Genomic DNA, 18,246 nt, shown 5'->3' with positions numbered 1-18,246 from the left:
GAAGGCACTTGGGGAGCTGAGCACTCTGCAATTAGGGATCGTCAGGGTTGGCAATCAGCCCGCGGCGTGAATGGGGCGGCCTACTTCTCTTGTTTCTTACGATCAGCCTGGATCTAAGTTTAAAGTTACGTTGTAGCTTTGTATCCAACAGAAGTTAAATTGAGATTGGTCCAAATCACTTCACTTTGCAGGACAAAAATGGGCAGCGTTTGATCTACTCCCCTATCCAGAGGGTGGCACGTAGCGTCTGACGGTTTCCCATTCCCACGGTTTAGACTTTAACTTTTCCAGAAGGTTCAACCGAAGATAGTCACCAGTACTTGGACGGGTCAAAAGCAGAATCCCAAAACATGCAATATTGCCCACAGCACACAGACAAGACAGAAAACTCAAGAATCACACAAAAGGGTGGAGGGACTTACATCCTGAAGCTGTGCGTTGAACAAGGTGCACGAAGATAACTGAAAAGACTGTATCATAACCTGGGCGACACCCTGTGGATCAGAATACAATGGACTTCCCGCGTCAGCAAATGGACAAGGAGGCAGCACACACCACATCCAGATCATCCAACACATCCAAACTGCTGGGTGCAGGTGGGCAGAAGCACTGAGCAGGAAGCGCAGCAGTATTACAGATGATGAGGCAAAAAGAAAAAAGAAGGCAGAAGAGGCAGACTAAAGTTTAGGTAAAGGCTCTCACCCAATTCCTTAACCTGGCTTTTCTCATTGATGAAGCTGCACTGTAGCTCCAGCATTTCCTGTTGTACAGATGGAAGAAGCAGCAGCTCGCAGTCACAGAGGAAAGTGCTTTCAGCAGAATATGGGTACTGAGAGACAACATTAAGGGCACAGCATGCCAGACTGGTTTTACGCAGTGAACCTTATGTAGCAAATAGTCAGCTAGTAATCCCACACGTGACTAGTCACTCAATAAATCTCGAAAGTACAGAGGTGCTTCATCCAACAGCAAGTGAGAACAACACAAAATCAGTACTGAAATAGAATTCTGGGTGATATTCACAGAGTAAGTGACACCTATTAGTCCTTTCTCTGCTCTTCCATTGGTATTAACAAGGTCCAGTGCGCAAAAGACTCTGCAAATCTCACTGTGAGACCCCACAGTGCTGATCCACAGGTTCTAACTCATTATTATACACAGGGATAGTTACACTATCTCAACTTCTTTCGCTATCTCCTTCATTAGGACTATGGGGAAACTGCAAAGTGTAAGGTTAACTCCAGAGAATATGGCAGCATAGAAACAGCCCAATTATCTGTACTGGTGTTTATATTCCAAACAAGTCTCGTCCCATATTACCAACTTGGTCTCAGGCTTTCAGAAGATCTTTCTATTCTCAGGGTAGTGTCCTAAGCCAAACCACATTTACGTTTGTTCATCAAGGACCTTCCCTCCATCCACAGCAATTCCGTGCTGAGTAACTCACTTCCTGACTTCCCAAAACCTGCCCAAAATCTAGAAGGACAAGTTAAGATTGTGATGGAACACTTTCCACTTGCTTGGATTAAAGCAGCTCCAACAAGACTCAAGAAACTCAACACCATTCAGAGCGGTATGGTAGCACAAAGGTTAGCACAGCACCGGGGACCTGGGTTCAATTCCCAGTTTGGGTCACTATGTGGAGTTTTCCCTGCGTCTGTGTGGGTTTCCTCCGGGTGCCCCGGTTTCCTCCCACATTCTGAAAGATGTGCTGGTCAGGTGCACTGACCTGAACAGGTGCCGAACTGTGGCGACTAGGAGAATTTCACAGTAACTTCATTATGGTATTAACGTAAGCCTTACTTGTAACTAATAAATAAACTTGAACTTTAACAAAGCAACCCATTTGACTGCCACCCCTCCACCACCTTAAACATTCATTCCTCTCACACTTGTAGACAATGGCAGCACTGTGTACCATCTACAAGTTACACCACAGCAACTCATTAAGGCTCCTTAGAAAGCACCTTCCAACTCGCAACCTTTACAATAACAAAGGGAATAGATACATGGGAGCACCACCACCTGCAAGTTCCCTCCCAAGCCACACATTCCCGACTTGGAACGATATTAACGTTCCTTCACTGTTGCTGGGTCAAAATCCAAAAATTGCCTTCATAATAGCACTCAGCGTACTTACACCATAGATTGCAGCAGTTCAAGAAGGCAGCTCATCACCACCTTCTCAAGTTGCCGCATACTTAAGTTAATAAAACAACACACAGAGTGCTGTAAAAACTCGCATCTTCGTTAGGTAGAATTTTGATAGGGTGTAAAACTTCTGATAAATTTAATGTGCACCAAATGGTTACATTAAGATCAAGATATCCATGCACACACAATAACAAGGTGGAAACTAAACCTGTCATTTTTTTCCCCCAACAATGAAAAAGCACCTGTGTGGCGTCAGCAAACAGTGACAGAAACTCCACTGTTCTGGGCCAGACCTTGTAATTTTGCCAGATCAGATTTCCTGCTGTTGTCCTGACAGTTTTACTGACATTTGAACACCTTCCTTTATCGAAGTGACCTCAATACAGTTCCTGGTTTCATGGCACTTCGTCTCATTCACAACACAACACTCTCACCTCATTGTCTTAGTGGCAGCTGGATATGTTTCTGTGGAAGCTAAGAACCTTCCAGGGCCTCAGTGTTTTGGCAATTCTTCATCATAAGCACTGAGTAACAGAATGGCAACACACCCAAGTCTTCTCCCGGACTCATCCAATGTTCATAAACATGCACCTTGTAGTAACTTTGCCGAGGCTAGGTCCAGTATAACACTTTCATTAAAAGTAAGAAAAGCCACATCCACAGCTTACAACAAATCCAGGCCTGTGCTCTGGACCTCTGTGACCTATGGTTCATACTGTGAGTGAGGGTTTTAAACTCCTGCCACTTGTCTGTCATTGGGTGAGCTCCTGCTTGCTCAGTGGGAAGTTCGTATTCCACAAAGCCCATGAGCATCCCCAACAATAGAGAATCTAATTCTCACCTCTTGGGATTCAATGACATTACCATTGCTGAATCCCCAACTATCAATACCCTGGGATTAATTAATGACCTGAAAATGAACTGGACTAGCCATATAAACACTCTGGTTACAAAAGCAGGTCAGGGACTAGGAATTCTGTGGAGAGTAACTCACCTCCTGACTCCCCAAAGCCTGTCCATTTACAAGACAAGTCGGGAGTTATTGGAATACTCTCCACTTGCATGGATGAATGCAGCTCCAACACTCAACACTCCAACACTCAAGCTCAATACCATCCGGAACAAATCAGAGTGTTTCACATCTCACCCACAAGCATTCACTCGCTCTGCCACCAATGCACAGTGGTAGCCGTGTACACCATCTACGAGATGCACTGCAGAAATTCGCCAAAGCTCCTTTAACAGCATCTTACAATCCACAACCACTGGGTCAAGATGACAAGATGTAGAAGACATATGGGAACATCACCATCTGAAAGATCTCCTTACTCACCTTCTTGACTTGGAAATATATCAAGCTTCCTTCACTGTTGCTGCATCCAAATCCAGTAACTTTCTCCCTAAATGCCTGGTGGATGTACCTACATAACATGGACTGCAGTAGTTGAAGAAAAATGCTCACCAACATTTTATTGATGGCAATTAAGGATGCACAATAAATGCTTGCCTAGCCAGTGACATCCACATCCCATGAATGAATAAAGAAAAAAAACTTACTCAGGTTACGTAACTCAGCACAGACCAGGACCATCTTATTCCCAGAACCATCAGGTTCAGGAATTTACATCCAAGTACTGTAGAAGCAAATTAAACTGAGACATGCAGTGACATAATGCTGAACAGCAACTGGTTAGCAGCGTTTACATTGGCTTCAGGGGATATTTATTCAGACAGATAAGCTTTTGTCAGTAAGAAAAGTAGCACAGTTGATGAATGTCAGCTGCTAGTTACCTGGGCATGCAAGGACTGCGAAAGCTCCTCTCGGATTCGTTTCATTTGTTCTTTTCTCTGTTCTTTGGGGAGTTTATCCACTTCATTTTTAACCTACAAGCATGCAGAGGGTTTGGGGAAGTACATTTCTTTTACACTGGCAGAATTCAGCAGTAAAGATCACAGCCTGGGCTGGATTAAATCAGTGCCAGTTTAGCATAGGATTAGTATCTTAAGCCATGTGTTACTGGAGTTTAGTATTTATTTGAAAAGGTAATGAGTTAAAAGAGTTGCCATTTTGCAGAATTTTAATATGTGAGTGCTGTAAAGCTTTTGGCAGAGGTGCTACATCTGGGAATGAACTTCAATGTTAAACTTCAATAATTATAGAAAGATAGAGAACATCTTGAAACACTGCTGAGTCAATAAATAACTCTAAATTATAGTGTTTGTATTGTGGGAAAATGCAGCAGTTACTGTGCTATTGTGGAAAATGCCACAAACAGTCATGAGATGAATAATTAGTAATCAGTGCTGGTTGATGGCAGAATGTCTTCCAGTTCACCCAGAGAACTTTCTCTCAATAGTGTCACCAGCGCTCTTACAACAATTGGGGTCTCAACTTAGCATCTTATTTGAAAGGCTGAATCAACAACACTGCAGCACTCCTATGTCTGGATTACTTGCTCAAATCTGTTAAATCTTACACCATGACCTTTTGACTCAGAAGTTGAGAGTGCTGTGCCCTGAGCCAAGGTTGGCATTGTGATGTTATAGAGCAGGTTATCACCTGATATATTTTAATCTGGAACTAAATGATCATTACTTATATGATATACAACTCTCAGAACTCACATATTAAAAGGATCAGTTAAGAATATGAAGTTATAGAAAGTAGCATGTTCCAGCTTGCAGCAGCTTAACCCACCAGTGTGATAAAAAACTGACTGGATAGATTAGAATTAAACACTCAAGACTGACAGCCTTCTCTAACAGGATCGAGTAAATCCAGTGGGCAAGGAAGCTTCTCCACTGATAGGTTATGGTGCTGCAGGGTGTAACAAGCTTAGCATTTGGAGTTTCACTTTTCTAAGCCAAGCAACACCAAAATGCTCAAAGCTCAGATTCCCATTTCCAACAGCTGTCCTCCTACATGTAGGGATTGTGCCAGTAACAGGTCCAGCTCCTGCCTCAGAGAACTCACCACAGAACAAAGGAGAAGATAATGCAAGGAACAAGTTATGAAATTATGTTAAAAATCAAACTACAAGTGCCAAAGTAAAGTGTTGGCAGCTACTTGGTGACTTGATTCTTTCTATGTGTAGTCAGAAGCCTGCTTCTGACCAAAAGCTTGTGCTTCCTTCAGTTACTGAAATGGAGGAGAGTAAACCCAAGGATTAGTAAAATGGAGAAGACAGCCAGTTACAAAGTTAAGAATAGAATGTGTACAGGAACAGCTGTGCAAGCAGAGTTGTTCCTCACAATGGATGAAGAAGCTGTCCTAGGATAAGCCTGAGGCAGATACCACAGTTGGTTGGTGTGTAGCTGTTTTAACTGTACAGGGGCTGCAAAATTCACAACAGGCAGCACATGACTTCATCAAAACATTGCAAGCTCATACTTCCAGCACGTCAGGTCTGATCCAGGACAGTGCAGCAAGTCTCATTGTTTTGCTGGTAACTGCTTGATTGGGTGTGGCAGGGATTGTAAAGTGATTGCACAGTGCTGCTGCATTCCACACAGAACCCTCAAGGTTGTTTTATATGTTCCGCAGTTCTGCCCTGCTCCTCCTACTACTCTCAGTAGAAAGGTGGCACAGATTGCCTAAGTCCGTCTCCATGACTACTGTTTGCAGCACTCCAGCGGAGGACAATAAAAAAAAACAGGGTTCTGGTTCTAAATCTCTGACCCACAGCCCAATGCTAGGAAGTGGAACATCATGGCAGTGCACTGGCACATCTTCCCAAAGCCGAGTGCCAGAGGACTATACCAGCAAAATAGTCTGAAACATACTGGAAGTAGCAGACTTGCTCTTAAAAACAAGATTTCCAACTTGCATTTTCCAAGGCTTGGAAAAGTTGTTAATGCAAATGATGTTCTTTCGTCCTACATTTTTTCAATTTACAATTGAATATTATTGAACGCAGGGTTTGAACAGAAGACTATCCTTCCATTTTGATAAGCACACCAAGCAACTTTGCTGCCTCAGTTACTGCAGATGAAATAGATCTGAAATCACCACCTGCCACTCAGACACAAGCCACGACCACACCACAGACCAAAGATAACCCAGCCGGGAAGGTAGAGTGTTCAACCAAAACAGAGACACGTAAAATGCACAAAATTAAAGCAATGTCAGTAACAAAAACAAATCCATAAAATATAAACATTAACAACAAAAATAAAGCAGTGATAGTCCAGTACCAGAGCTGGGTGGTTTCTCCTACACACACTGGGCAGCCTGGGGACACTGGGTACACTGGATCACCCAGGGGCACTGGGCAGCCCAGGGACAGGGGACACACAGGATTACTGGGGGTGGGGGGACACCAAGCAGTTCAGGGATACAGGAAATGCTGCCCCTGTGACCCGCCGTGAAAATCAAACTCTGATGCTTCGACCCACGCAATCCTACAATGGATGTGAACAGTCTAGATCTTATACCCATCTCTGGTACCAAACTTGCACTAACAACAATGCAGCATAGCGCCATTATATCAGGTGACCAAGGCTTACCTGCACAATAAGAACAATTCCCACCAGCATTACAGAGCTAGAGAGGGATCATTCTCTGAATCAATTGTGAACACCGGAAAAACTGAGGGCAACAGCATCCCTTGGCATCTGTATCAAATGTTTCTTGGCCTCTGTGCTTCCTCCAATGACACATCAAACACTCCCAGGACAGGCACAGCATGAGGTTAGATACAGATTAAAGCTTCCTCTATACTGTGCCCATCAAACTCTCCCAGGACAGGTACAGCACAGGATTAGATTCAGAGTAAAGCTCCCCTACACTGTCCTATCGACGATTCCCAATCTAACTGCTCACCCAAACTCACATTTGGTGGAGTATCAGGATTGTGATAAAATACACAGCCTCTGGAACAGAGGCCTGCCCACACAGCTCTGCTCAAAGCCAAACTGAACACTGATATCTGGACATTCATCACAATGGGTGAGGCAATCAGGGGAGGGCAATGATGAAAAGCCATAGTCATTTAGAGGCAGCTGGATTCTCAGATTGTGTCGGTTCTTTCCGGAAACAAGCAAAAATGTGTTGCATGGCCTTCCTGACCCAGATCCAATCTGTGATCAGAACGTATCCCAGGAGCTACTAATGAAAGTTTCAGTAACAGAACCTGTCTAACCAGAAGGGAACAAATGGGTGCTGGGTGGGTTCAAGCAGCAGGATTGGTGGGAAGGGAGTAGGGGGTCTGTTGGGTGGGGTCCCAGGAACTGCTGATCAATGTTTCAGAACCAGGACGGAGGGGTGGTGGTGGGCACAAGCAGCAGAGCACAAACATGGGCCTTGGTGGGCACATAACCTCTATAATATAGTCAAATATTGCCATTTCCGTTCTGCATTCATCACACTGCTTCCTAACCAGAACAAGAGGACAAGACCCTTCTAATGGCAGTAACATTCCAGTTCCTGTAAGGACATAACAAAGTGACAGCTGCCTACATCTAACATGTCCAATCATTAATGCTTCACAGGGATATCTGGATGACTGACTTTAGCTGCCTAACTCCAGCAAGTCAGCGAAGCTCTCTCTGTTCTTCAGTGTTGCCACTCAACTAGGAGACTTGGAAGAAACTGATTGCCAGTCTAGACAGAAACTAAAGTTAGCCAAAAGCTGACAGCTGAGAATGCCTTTCCATGATGTTACTCAGAGTTCACTCTGCAGTGAGAAAAAGGCCAGACAATCAGAAGGAAAGTATCAGACAGACAAAGGAGATCTCACAGCAGTCACCTGACCGACTTATACAGCAAGATGAAAGAACACCCAGGAAAGCACTCTGTCAGTGATGGTTAGAGATGGATAGAAAGATTACTGGGCAGTTTCCTGCCTGATCCACAGCAGACTTTCTTGCCAGCAGTGTACTGTCTTGGCCAAAGACCACCAAGTCAGTAAACGTCTTCTCATTTATTAGAAGTGCAAAATAGTGACTAGACGCAGGGGTTAGTGCAAAGGCAAAACTGCAGAGTTATGAGCTACAAAACAGAGATGGCACAACAAACAGAAAAGTAGTTTGGAGACTGCAGACTAATTAGTAAAGCAATCAGAATCTACAACATGGTATCACCTGGAGTTAGTGGAAATTTTCCGAGTTTCGAGTACTAAAAATGAGGAAAATCTCTTCAAAGAAGAGTAACTGAAGTTAATGTGCAGCCTTATGCGAAGCCAGATGATGCACGTTGCCAAATGGTAGAATATCAAATGCATTCTAATCATCCATACTGACCTTAGAGCAGTTGGGATTTATTACTCTAGATGGTTTTCAATCTGTGGGGATCTAATAGTGAGACATGAACTTTGATTTGGTGGGATCTATTACTCAGACTTGAACTAATCTTAAACCTGGTGGAATATAACTGTAACAAGAATTGATTTTTGATCAGAGATCTATTGCTCTGATACCAAGTGATCGCCAATCTGATGGAATCTATTACTCTGAAAGTATACAGAATAAATGGGAAGATACTGAAGGATGTAGAGGAAGTGAGACGCCATGGGGTGCATCTCCAAAGATCCCTAAAGTTTACAAGATAGGTCGATAAGGTGGTTAAAAAGGCATACAGAAGTTTCTTTTATCAGCCAAGGTATAAAAATATGAGCAGTGAGGTCATGCTGGAACTATATAAAACATTAATTAGACTGAAGTTTGAATAGTGTGTGTAGTTCTGGTCACCTCATTACAGAGAGGATTAGACAGGAGATTGACGAGGGTGTTGCCAGGCCTGGAAAACTGCAGCTATGAGGAAAGATTGGAGAGGTTGGGGTTGATCTCCTTGGGACAGAGAAGGCTGAGGGGAGATTTGACAGAAATGTACAAAATTGAGAGGAGCCTGGGTAGAGTGGATTGAAAGAATTTATTTACTGTAGCAGAAAGGTCAGAGACTAGGAGGTACATTTGGCAGAAAGATTAGATGGAGCTGCGGGAACATTTTTTCATCGAGAGGATTCTGGGGGTCCGAAAGGTATTATCGAGACAGAAGCCCTCACCTCATTTAAAAAGTGTTTGGATATGTACTGAAGTCCAGAGTTACAGACCAAATTCTAAAAATAGGATTGAAGGCTGGATGGCTCATTTGTCAGTTGGCACAGACAGAAGGGGAAGAATGGCTGCCTTCTGTGCCATAAACATTTCTCCATTTTCTCAATTTTGTGAGAGTCTGCAAAGGAGAAGTGTGCAGGGCTATGGGGAGAGGGACAGAAAGCAGCAGTAATTGAATTGCCCAGCATGGACACAATCAGCCAAATGGCCTCCTTCTGTTCTGTAATGATTCTATGACATGAACTGACATAGGATCTGTTGGAGTCAGTTACTCTGACATGAACTGATGTCTGACCTGAAGGGTTGTTTCCTTATATAACGTCTCTAAACAAAGTGGATTCTATTGCTTGATCCACTATGCTGTTGTCCCCCCTGTTCTTCTGAAGATGCAGATTCTGCTTGTATACAGGCACCAACAGCTCATCAGAATCTTGACGAAGCAAGCATTCTGTGTAGTTACTGAAAATCAACATGCTATTCAAATTGATAGAAACAACTGCTCCTTATGTGAAATTTATCCATCTGCACATTTCAGAGGAACAATGGATAACAAGGAGCAGCAGGAACCCGTATTGATTTGAATTCAGTGACTGATTGCTGAACCTAACTGAGATCTTTGCATTTCGATGTTTTACCACTTCATCGGCTATTCTTAACTGAATATATCTCCTATCCTGGTATCTGAAACTCTCCTGCTCCTTCACCTAGCTGCCTGCTGGCTGACACTGCTCTCCCCATGACAGTGCATCAGTTTCACCGAAACTGAACTATTGAAAAACCTGGCCCACATTAGAATTTATAAATTGTGAAGTGCAGAGCATTGACTGACTAGTATATCGAGACAGGATATATTAGTCAACAGTGTTAGTATATGGTAAAGAGTTAGATTATGACAGATACAGAGCACTTGCACCAAGATACAGCCATAATGTCAACTTGAATGTCTCCACTATACAGAGCAGCTTGAAACGGCAACATTGCAACCTGTTTTAGTAAACTTCACCCTGTAACACTCCTAGTTCTCATACTCTCAAGAGAATTGGAATGAGTTTCAAGTCTAATCCTAAACTCCAATTCAGTAAGAGAACATTTAAAGAATCTGAATATTGCTGCAAAAAAGGACATTGTTGAAGTTTTTTGTCTTGCACTCATCAAGGCAAACTGAAGAATACTAAATTTCGTAACAATCGTAACAATTTGTACCACAGAAGGAGAGGGGAGCTGACTGGTTGGCAAGTCAACTCAATTGGCCAATTAGTCGCCACCAATATGGAGGGGTACAATGTGAGCATTGCATAGACAAAGTTCCAATCTCCCACCCATCCTGGACAAAGCACAAGCTACACAGATCCCTCACCTGGCTGCGTGCTGGCCAACACTGCTCTCCCCATGAATAGTGCATCAGCCTGCGCTGTTTCCTGCCCAGATGGCATTCTCTGCTCCAGTGTGGACTCTTACCTCTTTTTTGCGATTTTTTAACATACTCTGGAACTTTGACAGCTCCTTTTCCTGGTCGGCTTTGATTCTCTTTGCTTCATCTCGCAAGCGGGTAGTGTGGTCCTGCTCAAGGCGCTCAATTGTCTGTTTCTGCTGCCGCTCTAAATTCTCAATCTCATGGTCATACTGGCGCTTCTTACTCTGAAGAGAAGCAGGATAAACCAGCTTGTTTCAAACACTGTTCAATCACAAACAATCCCACCTCAAAGCAGTCACTTTTCCTTGAAAAGAAACTTGGAAATAAATTATCAATTGGAATTCAAATGCTCTGTCATCACAGGATTCGAATCCATGTTCTCTGGATTATTTGTCCTTTAAAATAATCATTACAAATGGGGTAGCTATGTCTGGTATGACAAAAACAGAAAGGGCAGGAGGTATCTATTTGGGGAGAAACCAAATTAGCACTTAAGGTCAATGATCTTTTGTTGGAAAATTAGGGATGCAACAAGATTTTAGCAAGTATAGTGGCGGGGAAAAGAATGAAAGGAAAGGCCTTGGTTCGAAGACAGGAGAGATTAAATGACAAAAGAGACTGTGACGCAAGGCAAAACATTATAGCAACATAAAAAGTAAAGAAACAAAAATGGGTTGAGAACAGCTGCCATCCAGAAAAATTAGTCCAAGAATTATGATTGGAAGTTGTTGAATCTGGGAGCCTGTAAAGTGTCTAATTGCAAGATATAGTGTTGTTCCATGAGCTCAGCTTGAGAGGCCGAAAACAGAAAGGTCAAAATGGGAATGTGTATTAAGTAGATTAATTGTGTTTAATTGTATTCAGATCGTGGGCGTTAACTGGGCATACACTTGCGCTCCTATAGATAGAAAACTGCTTGTTTGCATAGCTTCAAGACTTGGCTAATGTGGCAGAGCTGACGGCTACATCCTTGAAAGAAAGGAGCTGGAATTCTACCCGAGGAAGATCAGAGCAAAAATAAACAGTAATTTACAGAAAATGTGATCAATAAATCATTTGTCACCAAAGAAAAGATACTAAGCTGTGGTTGTTTGGTAAGGAAGTGCATTCTTGCAATGAGTAACTCAATAAATGCAATGAAAGTGTGTAAAGATTGGCTCCAATTCTATTCTTCAACAACTGGCTTTCTGGAGTGTAACAATGGGATAGAGAATCAAAGGTACGTTTGTTATGCTGCTAGCATGCTTTATAGGAAGATGCATACTGATCACATAATGGCGCAGATTTTTAGACTCACTGTCATCTCCTGTTCAAAGCGACGGAAGATCTGCTCGCGCTGCTGCTGCAGCTTATTGCTGAGTTGCTGCTGCGTGCGCTGTTCTTCCTTCTGAAGCAGCCGCAGTTCACGCAACTCCTGACGCCTGCGGAGAAAGCGGAGACTCAGCAATGAAGAATTCTAACGTTCAAAGACTGTTTCATTCAGATGAAGACACAAAGTTACACAGACAAAAATACAATTCCTATATATCTGAGGTCCAGTTGTGGTCCATCAAGAAAGTTTAGATTGGCGTTTGAGGGACAGATAAGGCTGCAGCTTCTTGTTCAAAGCGAATTCCAGCAACAAACAATCAAAAGCCATCTGCCACTTCCAAACTACCACTGCCCATCACAAACTATTCATAGTGTCTTCTGTACCATTTCCCTTTGGTTTTGTAATTCAAATTACTCATGACTACCACAAAGGAAGCGGGTTTTCCAGTATCCTGAAGATAATTCTTGATTTATTTTCAATGGTTGTTTACAGTTCAGTTAACAATCTTGTCAATGGATTTGAATCTCAGCAGGCAGAAATATACTCTCCTGATTGAGCTCCATGCTCATTTCTCTACTTAGATATTATATTGGTTTCATCAGCAAATGTTTAAATACAATACACTGAGTTTATCTCAAATCCGGCTTCAAAAGAATTAATGGATAAAAAAGGAGAGTTTGCTTTAGCTCAGTATTTTCCAAGCTCTGATATATAAAAACAAGTGACTTGATTTCTTAAAAAAAGCAAAATACGCAAAGTTTGGAAATTGGAAACAAACTCAGCAAGTCTGGCAGCATCTGTACAGATAAAAACAGAGTTAACTGGTGGGACTCTCTGGCCGTTCACTCCAGCAGGGTTGTCCCCTGCAGAGAGAAATTTGGCTGAGTGCCAAATCTTCCATCCTCTCTGGAAGCAGAAGCAGCAGCAGCAGGGTGAACAGCCGAAGAATTCCATCCAACATTTTGGATCTGAATGATGCTTCCACAGAATGGTTTCCTTCCTGTGTGTAAACTGTGTAAATATGTTGTGCTTCAAATCAAAATGCAAGTTCCAAAACTTATAATAGAGGATAAAAACAGGCAGCATTTGCTACTCAGATATAGAATGCTTTCTGACAAGTTGTGGAAGCTTTCTTCTATATTTAAGGATATTGTTGCAAACAGTAACGAGTCAAATCATAGAATCCCTACAATGCAGAAGGAGGCCATTAAGTCCATTGAGTCTACACCAACAACAATCCATCTAGACCCTATTCCCATAACCCCACACATCTACCCCACTAATCCCTCTAACCTATGCATCCTGGGACACTGAGGGGCAATTTAGCATGGCCAATGCACCTAACCCATACATCTTTGGAATGTGGAAGGAAACCGGAGAACCTGGAGGAAACCTACGCAGACACGGGGAGAATGTGCAAACTCCACACAGTCACCGAAGGCCAGAATAGAACCCAGGTCCCTGGAGCTGAGGCAGCAGTGCTAACCACTGTCCGTCAATTTGCAGATCTTGCTGTATTTATTTTGTTATGTTTCATGTCCAACATTTTTACAACCTTTCATGTTTCATTTCATTTTAAATATACTAGCTGTACGTTGAAACATTCCAATTGAGCTTAATATTTATTATCATCTTAAGAATGCATTAAAGTTAAAAATAAGTCACAATAATTCAAATGAATTCACCAAACATGCAACATTGAAATGAGGGGAGTGATGAGGCTGTTTAAAACACAAGTCTTTCCTTAATTTAACATAAGAACATAAGTAATAGGAGCAGGCGTAGGCCATCTGGCCCTTTGAGCCTGCCCCGCCATTCAATAAGATCATGGCTGATCGGTCGTGGCTCAGTTCCACATTCCCGCCCTCTCCCCATAACCCTTAATCCCCTCGCTTATCAAAAACCTATCAACCCGCGTCTTAAAAATATTTAGCGAGGCAGCCTCCACCACTTCAACGGGCAGAGAATTCCAGAGATTCACCACCCTTTGAGTGAAGAAGTTCCTCCTCAACTCCGTTCTAAACCGCCCCCCCACTTTATCTTGAGGCTGTGTCCCCTAGCCCTACTGTCCTTTCTGAGCGGGAAGAGTCTCTCCACCTCTATCCTATCCATCCCATTCATCATCTTATATGTCTCAATGAGATCTCCCCTCATTCTTCTAAACTCTAATGAGTACAAGCCTAGTTTATTCAGCCTCTCCTCATAGCTCAACCCCCTCAACTCTGGTATCGGCCTAGTAAACCTCCTCTGCACTCCCTCCAAGGCCAAAATATCCTTGCGTAAGTGCAGCGACCAAAACTGCACACAGTACTCCAGCTGCGGCCTCACCAATGCCCTATACAGCTGCAACAAGACCTCCCTACTTTTATATTCAATCCCCCTCGCTATGAAGGCCAGCATCCCATTCGCCTTCCTGACCACCTGCTGCACCTGCAGGCTGGGTTTTTGTGACTCATGCACAAGGACCCGAGGTCCCTCTGCACCATCGCCTGCTGCAGTTTTTCGCCACGTAAGTAATAGTCCTTCCTACCATTATTCCTACCAAAGTGGACCACCTCGCACTTGCCAACATTGAATTCCATTTGCCAGTTCCTGGCCCAGCCTAGCTAGATCCTTCTGCAGACTCTCCACACCCTCTGCACAATTTGCCTTTCCTCCAATCTTGGTGTCATCAGCAAATTTCGACACCATACACTCGGTTCCCTCCTCCAGATCATCTATATAAATGGTAAAAAGCTGAGGCCCCAGCACCGACCCCTGGGGCACTCCACTAGTCATCAACCGCCAATCCGAATAGCACCCATTAACCCCCACTCTCTGCCTCCTATTTGACAACCAATCCTCTATCCACGCTAACACCCTACCCCCAACTCCATGCCCCCTGACCTTCTGCAATAACCTCGTGAGGCACCTTGTCAAACGCCTTCTGAAAATCCAGAAAGACCACATCCACCGGCTCTCCTCTATCCACCGCCCTAGACACATCCTCATAGAACTCCAATAAATTTGTCAGACACGACTTCCCCTTAACGAAACCATACTGCGTCTGCTCTATCAAGCAATTCCCCTCAAGATGCCTTGCTATTTCCTCCTTGATGACAGATTCTAACATTTTACCTACAACAGACGTTAAACTAACCGGCCTATAATTCCCTGCCTTTTGCCTGGCACCCTTCTTAAACAACGGCGTAACATTAGCCGTTTTCCAATCTTCCGGCACTTCCCCAGAATCCAGCGACGTTTGGAAAATAACCACCAAGGCATCCACTATCACCTCCGCCATTTCTTTCAGAACCCTCGGATGCATTCCATCCGGTCCTGGGGACTTGTCCACAATCAGTCCCTCCAGTCTGTCGAGCACCGCCTGTCTAGTAACAGTAATGTCATTGAGGCCCTCCAGTCCTACCACCTTTCCATCTCTAACACCCGGCAAATTATTCACGTCCTCCTGTGTGAAGACCGAAACAAAAAAGTTATTCAAGACCTCAGCCATTTCCCCATCCCCTACCACTAAGTCCCCCTTCTCATCCTCTAAGGGTCCAATGTTCACCCTAGCCAGCCTCTTCCTTTTTATATATTTATAAAAACTCTTGCTATCCCTTTTTATATTAAGCGCTAGCCCAGCTTCATAGTTTCTCCTACCCTTCTTTATCAACTTCTTTGTCAATCTTTGTTGACATTTAAACCTCTCCCAATCCTCTTCTCGCCCACTACTCTTAGCTACGCTAAACGCCTCTGCTTTTAATTTAACACTTTCCTTCACCTCCTTCGTTATCCACGGCTTATTACCTCTCCTCCTACGGTCCTTTTTAACCATCGGAATAAATTTCTGCTGAGCACCAAGAAAGATCTCCTTAAAGATCCTCCACTGCTCCTCAGCAGACCTACCTTCCAACGCGCTCCCCCAGTCAACATTTGCCAATTCTTCTCTCATCCTACCGTACTCCCCTCTGTTCAAACAAAGGACACGTGTCCGGGAACCTACTTTCTCCTCCTCCATCTGCACCAGAAACTCCACCATACAATGATCACTCTCTCCAAGAGGATCCTTCACCACAAGGTCCCTAATTCTACCCACCCCATTACATAACACCAGATCCAAGATAGCTCGCTCCCTCATCGGCTCCAACACACACTGTTCAAGGAAACTATCCTGGCAGCATTCCAAGAACTCCTCCTCGAGCCCACCGCGTCCAACATGGGTCGACCAATCAATATGTAGATTGAAATCCCCCATAATTATCGTTCCATTCCTGCACGCCGCACTTATTTGCGCGTTAACAGCCTGCCCCACCTCCAGATCATTATTCGGGGGCCTATAGACAACACCCACCAGCGTCTTCCTCCCTTTGCTGTTCCTAATCTCCACCCACAACGATTCCACGTTCTGCTCTTTGGTTCCTATATGATCCCTTGATACCACCCTGATGCTATCCTTAATCAACAGAGCTACGCTCCCCCCTTTTTCCTCCCGCCTATCCTTCCTAAACACTTGATACCCCTGGACATTCAGCTCCCAGTCCCTGTCACCTTGCAGCCACGTCTCTGTAATGGCCACCAGATCATATCCATTTGTGCTGATCTGCGCCACCAGCTCATCCACTTTATTCCGAATGCTTCGTGTATTTAGATAAAGTGCCTTCATCCCAGCCTTCACCTGGACCCTATTTGCCAGAACGCCACCAACCATACTCACGCCCCCTACTCCCTTTATTATTGGGACATCCTCGGCCTCTTCCCTTACCTGTACCCTCTCCTTAACTTTAGACCCCGTAATGTCACCTACCCTCGCACCCTCCCCCCCCCCCCCCCCCCCTCCCCAAATTAGTTTAAAGCCCTGTCTACAGTCCTATTTACACGATTCGCCAGGACTCTGATCCCAGCACGGTTCAGACCAACCCCATCCCACCTGAACAGGTCCCACCTACCCTAATACTGATGCCAATGCCCCATAAATTCAAACCCATTCCTCCCACACCAATCCCTGAGCCACCCATTCACTTCCTTAATCTTATCAAACTTACGCCCGTCTGCACTCGGTTCAGGCAGTAGCCCAGAGATAACCACCTTGTCGGTTCTACTTTTTAATTCCATTCCCAGCTTTTCATACTCCCTCCCCAGATCCTCAGTTCACATTTTGCCTACGTCGTTGGCACCCACATGTGCCACAACAACTGGATTCTCACCCTCCCACTCCAGGTTCCTCTGCAGCCCAGATGTGACATCCCAGGCCCGAGCACCAGGCAGACAACACACCCTTCTGTGCACTTTGTCATTGTGACAAAGGACAGTGTCAATACCCTTAACCCCACTATCCCCAATTACTACTACGTTCCTTTTCACCTTCTCTTTGCCTATGTTCTGCTGCATCACTGTACTGTGTGCAGTTTGCTCACCAACCTCACCTCCCTCGTTCTCGTCTAGACTGGAAGCAAGAACCTCAAACCTGTTATGCAGAGTGAGAGGCTGAGGCATCTGCTCCCCACCCTCCTTCCTCCGCTCCCCACCCCCCTTCCTCCTCTCAGCAGCCCCCTCTTGTTCCTGAGTTAGCCAGTCTAGGGGGGGGTGGATGTCACTTGCACCCCATTGACAATGGCACCCTCTCTCCCCCTGATGAGCCTCAGTGTCTGTAGCTCAGAGGCCAGCTCATCTACCTTGAGCTGGAGCTCCTCCAGCAACCTGCACTTACTGCAGACATGGTCACTGGGAAGGACCCTGGGGTCCACCAGCTCCCACATCATACAGAAACAACACATCACATGCCCCTCCATTATTCACTGTAGTAATATTGAAAATTTCCACACGAACTTACCTGGCCCAATTTAGGAAGTAAATTTCTATAAGTAGGGAAATTAATTATCAATCCATATAAATCTGTAAAGCCAGTTTATACAGGATACAATGTCCTAAAATTGGTAGGAAAGGCTGCAGAAAGGATTACTATGAACCACAGGCTACAAAAATACCAGGGATTGAAATATTATTGTCAAATGCAAGTTAATGTTGGACATTCACTGAGGGATAATCTCAAATCAAGATTAGAAATTCATCCAAAAGAATCATTTGATCCAAAATAAAATTCAACAACTGAGACAAGTGGCATTACAATTAGCACGAAAGAAGTTACCAGCAATTAGACTCTTACCTGAGGTATCTCATTTCTTCATTGTTTTTGTCATTATCTGTAACAATTTTTGATGTTGTCACTTTTACCTCCACACCATCTACCATAAACTTACGAGTTTTTTTCAATGTCTTTTTCTGTTGTCTCATTTCCTGATAAATTACCATAAATAAAGAAAAAAAGTGAGTG

General features: G+C 44.0%; 1 protein-coding gene across 3 annotated transcripts in view; it reads right to left on the bottom strand.

The window, feature by feature from the left end:
* The window catches only part of slka (STE20-like kinase a), a 167,332-nt gene that overhangs the window by 38,612 nt on the left and 110,474 nt on the right, over positions 1–18,246 (bottom strand). For 2 of the 3 annotated variants that reach the window (XM_080206005.1, XM_080206006.1), the window contains 4 exons: positions 18,079–18,209; positions 11,919–12,042; positions 10,666–10,845; positions 3,946–4,038 (listed from right to left, as the gene is read on the bottom strand). In XM_080206005.1, coding sequence (XP_080062131.1) covers positions 3,946–4,038; positions 10,666–10,845; positions 11,919–12,042; positions 18,079–18,209 — 528 coding nt within the window. The remainder of the gene's footprint in view (positions 1–3,945; positions 4,039–10,665; positions 10,846–11,918; positions 12,043–18,078; positions 18,210–18,246) is intronic. The other variant, XM_080206008.1, reaches the window with a different exon arrangement.

Source organism: Carcharhinus amblyrhynchos, chromosome 17, assembly GCF_965287045.1.
Source record: "Carcharhinus amblyrhynchos chromosome 17, sCarAmb.v2.hapA, whole genome shotgun sequence".
Classification (NCBI taxonomy): domain Eukaryota; kingdom Metazoa; phylum Chordata; class Chondrichthyes; order Carcharhiniformes; family Carcharhinidae; genus Carcharhinus; species Carcharhinus amblyrhynchos.
The sequence above is the reverse complement of the archived record's forward strand: the minus strand, read 5'-3'. Positions and strand labels throughout refer to the sequence as shown.